This window comes from Drosophila biarmipes, unplaced genomic scaffold (genome assembly GCF_025231255.1).
Source record: "Drosophila biarmipes strain raj3 unplaced genomic scaffold, RU_DBia_V1.1 ptg000008l, whole genome shotgun sequence".
Lineage (NCBI taxonomy): Eukaryota > Metazoa > Arthropoda > Insecta > Diptera > Drosophilidae > Drosophila > Drosophila biarmipes.
The window spans coordinates 1,644,348-1,653,111 of NW_026114529.1; the positions used below are offsets into that span (position 1 = coordinate 1,644,348).

At 41.6% G+C, this 8,764-nt stretch overlaps 2 protein-coding genes across 2 annotated transcripts; both read right to left on the reverse strand.

Annotated features, from left to right (window-relative positions):
- Positions 1-2,783: 2,783 nt before the first annotated feature.
- On the reverse strand, positions 2,784-3,455 carry LOC122818766 (uncharacterized). The gene is made up of 2 exons (XM_044093870.1): positions 3,376-3,455; positions 2,784-3,093 (listed from the first exon to the last, which is right to left on the reverse strand). Exons 1-2 carry the CDS (start codon positions 3,453-3,455, stop codon positions 2,784-2,786), a joined length of 390 nt encoding a protein of 129 aa, XP_043949805.1.
- Positions 3,456-7,819: 4,364 nt separating this feature from the next.
- LOC122818767 (uncharacterized) lies at positions 7,820-8,536 on the reverse strand. The gene is made up of 2 exons (XM_044093871.1): positions 8,412-8,536; positions 7,820-8,129 (listed from the first exon to the last, which is right to left on the reverse strand). Exons 1-2 carry the CDS (start codon positions 8,534-8,536, stop codon positions 7,820-7,822), a joined length of 435 nt encoding a protein of 144 aa, XP_043949806.1.
- Between the last annotated feature and the right edge of the window lie 228 nt (positions 8,537-8,764).

Genomic DNA, 8,764 nt, shown 5'->3' on the forward strand with positions numbered 1-8,764 from the left:
AAACACGACTCGATGTTTGGTTGTGGTACTATCAGGCCTCAGAACGCATTGATGTGGTATGAAGTAGTGCGGTCCTGGTGAAATCTTATTGCATATTATATTCTTTCATAAAATCGATATAAATTTCTCGAAGTGAGCTGTTTTGTAGGCTTCTACGTTCTAATGATAAAAATCCACGTTTAGCGACATCGAACGAGGATCCAAGCACGAGCGGATCAGATTTAAAAACCGAACCGACTAAAAAACGACTACAATTTGAATTGGCTACGTTTTTTACGAAATGATCCTTGCAGGCTATTTTTTTATGGTGAAAATTTAACAAGTTCTTTATTTTCTGGGACGGTATCAAACTCCCAAAGCCTTTCAACCAGTCCTCCTAAAACCGTTTCTTCCTTCGACAAGGCGATACAAGAAGTAGCTACGTCCAGAAACAACCTACCCCAATAGTGTATTGGGTAGCAATAGATCTCCATTTGATTTGACCACTGCACAACAAATCAAAGAAGGAGTCTGTTTCGAGCAAAATATCAATTCTTTGTGGCTTTTGTGGATCTCTGGATCAGCTAAGTCTATGCCTTGCAGGAATCATATTTCTGGCTGATTGCTAGTTATAGTTCCCAGTACTTCGCTTCTGGCAATGGAATTCTCCCACTGATATGATAGTAAGACCTTTATTTGTTCTCGACAATCCTTAAAGGTGAGCAAGGATTGGCGACCCTGAATCTAATAGAGCCCTGGCTCGATGGAGCTGACCAAATCGATCGCGAACATTAACAACGGTTGTTGCTAGAATTACTTGGTTAATTTCCGAAGTGTCTCACCCGCACATCATACTCTACTACCCGACATTTGGATGCTGTCGGGTATGCTCGGGTATGCTCACCCGCACATCATACTCTACTACCCGACATTTGGATGCTGTACATTTAAATACTCTATGTCCCGCATTTAGACATAATTGCTACATTTTGACTAAGTTAAAACGATCTAAAACTGGCATTCCGCTAAATCCCTGGTCATAACCTATAACATGATTAGAACTGCAATACAAAGATTTTGGATATATATATATATGTATATGAATTCCTAATAATTTTCTTGCTTCCAGAGGGCGTTTCCGAAAAAACTTTTTCCCTTTACCCTCCACGCTTCCTCGGCTGACACATGTTGATATCGTCGATCTAAAACCTTTGCACAATCAGACCATTTAGGTAGTTCATCATAATTAAGCTGTTCCTCACACTTGGATTTGGTATACGGATCTCCCTTTGACTGAACTATATGTATAATCACCGCATTGACAATATCTTTTTCGTCCCCTAGGGACATAAACGATTCGTAAATTGCACTTACTGTATAAATTATTAACGTCAAGGCAGACGCAACACTAGTTGTCATAGACTCTCTTTAAACTCGCTAATGTCTTTTTATAATTTGCATCTGAGACTTGAAGAGCTTTTATTGTTGACAATGTCTGGTCAGAAAGGCAGGCTAACAAATGGTTAAATTTTTCGATGTTACATAACAAATTATCAGAGTCAATCAGTTGCTCAAAAATCCCAATAAATTGTTTATACTCTGAATGTTTGCCGCTAAATTTTGGTAACTTCATTTAAGGCGGATTTAAATGTGACGGTAGGTGGCGCTTTACAATATTTCTTTGCTGCCTTTGTATCTTCATTTCTATTTTGCTCCGTCAAGCTGAGTAACGAGTATGTGAAATTCGAGGCACTCGACTATAGCGTTCTTCCTTGTTTTCACCTGTACCTGACATTTATAATGCCTTGGTAATTACAATATTTTCTTGTAATGTCGACCTATTCCGGTTATCTGGACCTATTATATCAATTTTCGACTGCAATGCCATACCTTTTGCAATATATGAATTTAAAATTTCCAGTCGGCATTGACTTGCAGCAGAATAAACGAAATTGCATTCTCCTCGAAAGCTTTCCCCATTCTTGCAATATCTTCACCAACCCTATCTATCTGCGAAAATCATTTCGTTAATTGCACCGAGGAGCAGATATCTTCCATCTCCCTTTCTGTCTCCGATGCGCTGTCATTCTTTTTGGTTTTTGTAAGTACCACTTTAATTAAAGATTATTTAATTAATTATTATATTTCTAGGTGGCTCGAATAAATTTGTTTAAGTGTAGAGCATTTGGCGTAATAAAAGAAATGAGAGACGAGAACGTAATTAAGAGAGTGCACCACCTCCTGAAAGAGAACACACAAGCAGTTGCAGTTCGTTGCACTGGCGCTTAGCAGTTTGCCTAAAATCAAAGTTAAAACAGCTATAACAAAATCGAAACGAAAAGGCAGACACAGCGAGAACTAACTGTTATTTTCCACCGGCACTGACACTGTTACGCTTGTTAATATCTTTCTCGAGGGCGGCACCAAAACTATGTGGTTGTTCACTTGAATTTATTTATTGATTTTTTGCTTTATTAATTTTGGCCCCGAAATTTGCGAGTCCAAAATAAATGCCAAGTCTTGGCCCCGAAATTCGCACGCAATCCGATCTCAGCATAGATCTAACAAAATAGTTCTTGGCCTGTGGGCGGTGAACATAACGCTGTTGGGCTCTCTTAAGATGATACTTATTTATATTTTAACGTAATTAAAACTTCATGATTAGCGTTCAGCGCTTTAACAACGGTGAAGTCTGTGGCTGAGTGGACAGCGTTTCGAATAGCCACCTCAATCTCCGGCAGATGTGCATTCCATTCCCAAATGTCGGCCAAGACCTTCCTGTTTACCCTCTACGCGGCATTGCTCTATGGTGAATATACTGGAGTGTTCAGGTGTTCTATACCGAAGCCGTCAATCATCTCCTCAAACGCCTTGGATACGAATAGTTTACCGTTGTCCAAGTGTATCGCCTCAGACACTCCGAACTTGTAAAATACCTCGCTTACCAAGAAACTTACTACGTTAGTCCCCGTCGCTTCCATCATCGCCTTTAAGAAGGTGTACTTGGGGAAGTTGTCCACCACGATGATTATGCAAGCGTGCCCACTCTTGGACCTCGGATACTTGCCCAGAAAATCAATGTAGAGCTTCTGAAGTGGCTTTTTAGTCTTGGGGCTGTGAGTCAGGCTTTGCGGGGTTCACAGCTTCCGTTCGGATCCTTCCAATTCCTCGTCCATTTTCGGATTGCTCATGCGCTGAATATTAGTCCGCCATCCACCTTGAGGTCTGGTAAGTGCTCCCTGTTTGACTCCACGTCTTGCACTAATTCCGTGTAATACTCCGCAGCGAATTCGGTCGTCTCAAATCCCAGTAACTCCGTCGGATCTACCCGGATCTGCTTGATGATGCGTGTGATGTTCAATGCTGAAATCGTAGCCCCGCAGCTGGAGAGATCACCTTGCGAGTCGTCCGGACAGAGCCTTCATCGTCATCAACCACTTTAGGCTGGCGTGATCAATGATACAAGTGAACGGCATGCCTTTCACATATGTATAATGTAGAAATGTTTTTTAAAATCCGCATGAACCAGGCCCGGAGCGCTCATCCAGGCTAGCTTTAGGTCACGAACTTTGCGTTTCCTGCCTTTTTTTTTAAGGAGTCGGCTAGCGTAGTAGTAGTAGTTCTTGACGAACCGTCGATTACGGGTAATCTTCTGAATCGCCGAAACTCGTCCAGGACCCATCCGCAGCAGTCGACCTCCTACTATAAACCCTAAGTAAGTCAGCAATTTTACAAAACGTAGACTTCTTAAACCCTATGGTCAATCCGGATGATTTCAAACTGTGGGTATTGTGAGGTATTTCAGGTGCGTCAAAAAATTTGGAGCAAGGATCAGCAAGTCGTGCTGGATAGAGGGTATATATCCTAAGTGATCAACGCGTTCAACTTTCGGGCATCCAGACAGAACCTGTCTTTCCCGGCTTCGACACTACTGTTGTGCGACTGAGAAGGTTATATGTTAAAAAACACCGAAGATACAATTTTTAATAATTTTTTCCCCGAATGTTCCTATGGGAGCTATAAGATATAGTTGTCCGATCCGGCTGGTTCCGACTTATATAATACCTGCAATAGAAAGAAGACTTTTGGGAAAGTTTCAGTCAGATAGCTTTAAAACTGAGAGACTAGTTTCGCGTGAAACGGACGGATCGACGGACGAACAGACGGCCAGACGACCGACGGACATGGTTAGATCGACTCGTCTAGTGACGCTGATCTAGAATATATATATACTTTATGGGGTCAGAAACGTCTCCTTCACCGCGTTGCAATCTTCTGACTGAAAACATTATACCCTCTGCAAGGGTATAGAAATGATAGTTTTAAGTCTTTAGGAGTCAGACTTAATGATCTTTCACGTGTTTTAGCTAGGTTTAAAAATCTGCAAACGTATCCAAGAATTCTAATGAGTTTGGGAAACGATGAGATACGAGTAATAAATTCAAATGAAGTTGGTAGCTTGACGGCTATACGCACTTGGGGAGCTCTTTTCAACTCTAAGTTTGCTAATCCGGAAGGTATAGAAAAATGCGAGTTTTCTTGCCATGATGATTCATTTTCATACAGAAATTTCGTTTTTTTCTTACCAGTGGACTCACTCAATTCACTTGCTTCGCAGCCACGGGACGCAATGTCTGCTGGATTAAACTGCGAAGGGACATGTCACCAGGACATATTTTCTGATAGCTCTTGAATATGTAACGACATCGAAATGAATTTATCCCATTCCAGTTGAATCTGCCAAAGGCTTAGAAAAAAAATTTTAAATGTAAGGTTATTAGGGCACAACAATACCAACCACCGCCACCATTGAGAATTTTTGATACTTGATTACACATTACGTTCAAGGTGTCAGCAAGCGTGTCATCCACATAAATGTCGTTGCAAATTATGTATGAACCAATTTCAAGCTTATCCCTATTACGAACTCCAAGTTTTTGAAAGCTACGGATGGCTAAAACTGGAGCTGAAGACGTTCCGTAGGTGACTGTATTAAGACGAATTTGTAGCTCATCAGCTGGATTCTCTTGCCATAACATTAAAATGTCATTTAATGACTGCGCTGAAGTTGTCTTGGCATACACATCAAACACGACTCGATGTTTGGTTGAGGTACTATCAGGCCTCAGAACGCATTGATGTGGTATGAAGTAGTGCGGTCCTGGTGAAATCTTATTGCATATTATATTCTTTCATAAAATCGATATAAATTTCTCGAAGTGAGCTGTTTTGTAGGCTTCTACGTTCTAATGATAAAAATCCACGTTTAGCGACATCGAACGAGGATCCAAGCACGAGCGGATCAGATTTAAAAAGCGAACCGACTAAAAAACGACTACAATTTGAATTGGCTACGTTTTTTACGAAATGATCCTTGCAGGCAATTTTTTCTGGTGAAAATTTAACAAGTTCTTTATTTTCTGGGACGGTATCAAACTCCCAAAGCCTTTCAACCAGTCCTCCTAAAACCGTTTCTTCCTTCGACAAGGCGATACAAGAAGTAGCTACGTTTTGTTGTTGCTTGCACCGTCCAGAAACAACCTGCCCCAATAGTGCATTTTTTAGCAATAGATCTCCATTTGATTTGACCACTGCACAACAAATCAAAGAAGGAGTCTGTTTCGAGCAAAATATCAATTCTTTGTGGCTTTTGTGGATCTCTGGATCAGCTAAGTCTATGCCTTGCAGGAATCATATTTCTGGCTGATTGCTAGTTATAGTTCCCAGTACTTCGCTTCTGGCAATGGAATTCTCCCACTGATATGATAGTAAGACCTTTATTTGTTCTCGACAATCCTAAAAGGTGAGCAAGGACTGGCGACCCTGAATCTAATAGAGCCCTGGCTCGATGGAGCTGACCAAATCGATCGCGAACATTAACAACGGTTGTTGCTAGAATTACTTGGTTAATTCGAATGGGTAGAAGCCTCAGAAGTACCTTGCCCTTGCTGGTCCTGCCAGCTCACTCAAGTTTTGGTCGATATGTACAGCATCCAAATGTCGGGTATGCTCACCCGCACATCATACTCTACTACCCGACATTTGGATGCTGTACATTTAAATACTCTATGTCCCGCATTTAGACATAATTGCTACATTTTGACAAGGTTAAAACGATCTAAAACTGGCATTCCGCTAAATCGCTGGTCATAACCTATAACATGATTAGAAATGCAATTCAAAGATTTTGGATATATATATATATGTATATGAATTCCTAATAATTTTCTTGCTTCCAGAGGGCGTTTCCAAACAACTTTTTCCCTTTACCCTCCACGCTTCCTCGACTGACACATGTTGATATCGTCGATCTAAAACCTTTGCACAATCAGACCATTTAGATAGTTCATCATAATTAAGCTGTTCCTCACACTTGGATTTGGTATACGGATCTCCCTTTGACTGAATTATATGTATAATCACCGCATTGACAATATCTTTTTCGTCCCCTAGGGACATAAACGAATCGTGAATTGCACTTACTGTATAAATTATTAACGTCAAGGCAGACGCAACACTAGTTGTCATAGACTCTCTTTAAACTCGCTAATGTCTTTTTATAATTTGCATCTGAGACTTGAAGAGCTTTTATTGTTGACAATGTCTGGTCAGAAAGGCAGGCTAACAAATGGTTAAATTTTTCGATGTTACATAACAAATTATCAGAGTCAACCAGTTGCTCAAAAATCCCAATAAATTGTTTATACTCTGAATGTTTGCCGCTAAATTTTGGTAACTTCATTTTAGGCGGATTTAAATGTACCGGTAGGTGACGCTCTACAATATTTCTTTGCTGCCTTTGTATCTCCATTTCTATTTTGCTCCGTCAAGCTGAGTAACGGGTATGTGAAATTAGAGGCACTCGACTATAGCGTTCTTCCTTGTTTTCACCTGTACCTGACATTTATAATGCCTTGGTAATTACACTATTTTCTTGTAATGTCGACCTATTCCGGTTATCTGGATCTATTATATCAATTTTCGACTGCAATGCCATACCTTTTGCAATATATGAATTTGAAATTTCCAGTCGGCATTGACTTGCAGCGGAATAAACGAAATTGCATTCTCCTCGAAAGCTTTCCTCATTCTTGCAATATCTTCACTATCTATCTGCGAAAATCATTTCGTTAATTGCACCGAGGAGCAGCTATCTTCCATCTCCCTTTCTGTCTCCGATGCGCTGTCATTCTTTTTGATTTTTGTAAGTACCACTTTAATTTGGCGTAATAAAAGAAATGAGAGACGGGAACGTAATTAAGAGAGTGCACCACCTCCTGAAAAAGAACACACAAGCAGTTGCAGTTCGTTGCACTGGCGCTTAGCAGTCTGCCTAAAATCGAAGTTAAAACAGCTATAACAAAATCGAAACGAAAAGGCAGACACAGCGAGAACTAACTGTTATTTTCCACCGGCACTGACAGTGTTACGCTTGTTAATATCTTTCTCGAGGGCGGCACCAAAACTATGTGGTTGTTCACTTGAATTTATTTATTGATTTTTTGCTTTATTAATTTTGGCGCCGAAATTTGCGAGTCCAAAATAAATGCCAAGTCTTGGCCCCGAAATTCGCACGCAATCCGATCTCAGCATAGATCTAACAAAATAGTTCTTGGCCTGTGGGCGGTGAACATAACGCTGTTGGGCTCTCTTAAGATGATACTTATTTGTATTTTAACGTAATTAAAACTTCATGATTAGCGTTCAGCGCTTTAACAACGGTGAAGTCTGTGGCTGAGTGGACAGCGTTTCGAATAGCCACCTCAATCTCCGGCAGATGTGCATTCCATTCCCAAATGTCGGCCAAGACCTTCCTGTTTACCCTCTACGCGGTATTGCTCTATGGTGAATATACTGGAGTGTTCAGGTGTTCTATACCGAAGCCGTCAATCATCTCCTCAAACGCCTTGGATACGAATAGTTTACCGTTGTCCAAGTGTATCGCCTCAGACACTCCGAACTTGTAAAATACCTCGCTTACCAAGAAACTTACTACGTTAGTCCCCGTCGCTTCCATCATCGCCTTTAAGAAGGTGTACTTGGGGAAGTTGTCCACCACGATGATTATGCAAGCGTGCCCACTCTTGGACCTCGGATACTTGCCCAGAAAATCAATGTAAAGCTTCTGAAGTGGCCTTTTAGTCTTGGGGCTGTGAGTCAGGCTTTGCGGGATTCACAGCTTCCGTTCGGATCCTTCCAATTCCTCGTCCATTTTCGGATTGCTCATGCGCTGAATATTAGTCCGCCATCCACCTTGAGGTCTGGTAAGTGCTCCCTGTTTGACTCCACGTCTTGCACTAATTCCGTGTAATACTCCGCAGCAAATTCGGTCGTCTCGAATCCCAGTAACTCCGTCGGATCTACCCGGATCTGCTTGATGATGCGTGTGATGTTCAATGCTTAAATCGTAGCCCCGCAGCTGGAGAGATCACCTTGCGAGTCGTATGGACAGAGCCTTCATCGTCATCAACCGCTTTAGGCTGGCGTGATCAGTGATCAGTGAACGGCAGCCTTCCACATACGGTCTGATCGAATAAATCACCTGGTGTTTGTTCATCTTGGCCGAGAAGAACGCGATAAGCTGCTCGGCTCCGTCCTGGTCCCGCTGAACAAATACCGCGCCGACACCAAGGTGGGATGCGTCGCACTGAATGTAGAGCGCTCATCCAGGCCAGCTTTAGGTCACGAACTTTGCGTTTCCTGCCTTTTTTTTTTAAGGAGTCGGCTAGCGTAGTAGTAGTAGTTCTTGACGAACCGTCGATTACGGGTAATCTTCTGAATCGCC

Bases quoted from the DNA above. Each gene is read 5' to 3' on its own strand.
- LOC122818766 (XM_044093870.1), bottom strand. From the start codon at position 3,455: ATGCCGTTCACTTGTATCATTGATCACGCCAGCCTAAAGTGGTTGATG. The intron at 3,094-3,375 runs GTGATCTCTCCA...CCTGACTCACAG, and splicing joins CTGTCCGGACGACTCGCAAG to CCCCAAGACTAAAAAGCCAC.
- LOC122818767 (XM_044093871.1), bottom strand. From the start codon at position 8,536: ATGAACAAACACCAGGTGATTTATTCGATCAGACCGTATGTGGAAGGC. The intron at 8,130-8,411 runs GTGATCTCTCCA...CCTGACTCACAG, and splicing joins CTGTCCATACGACTCGCAAG to CCCCAAGACTAAAAGGCCAC.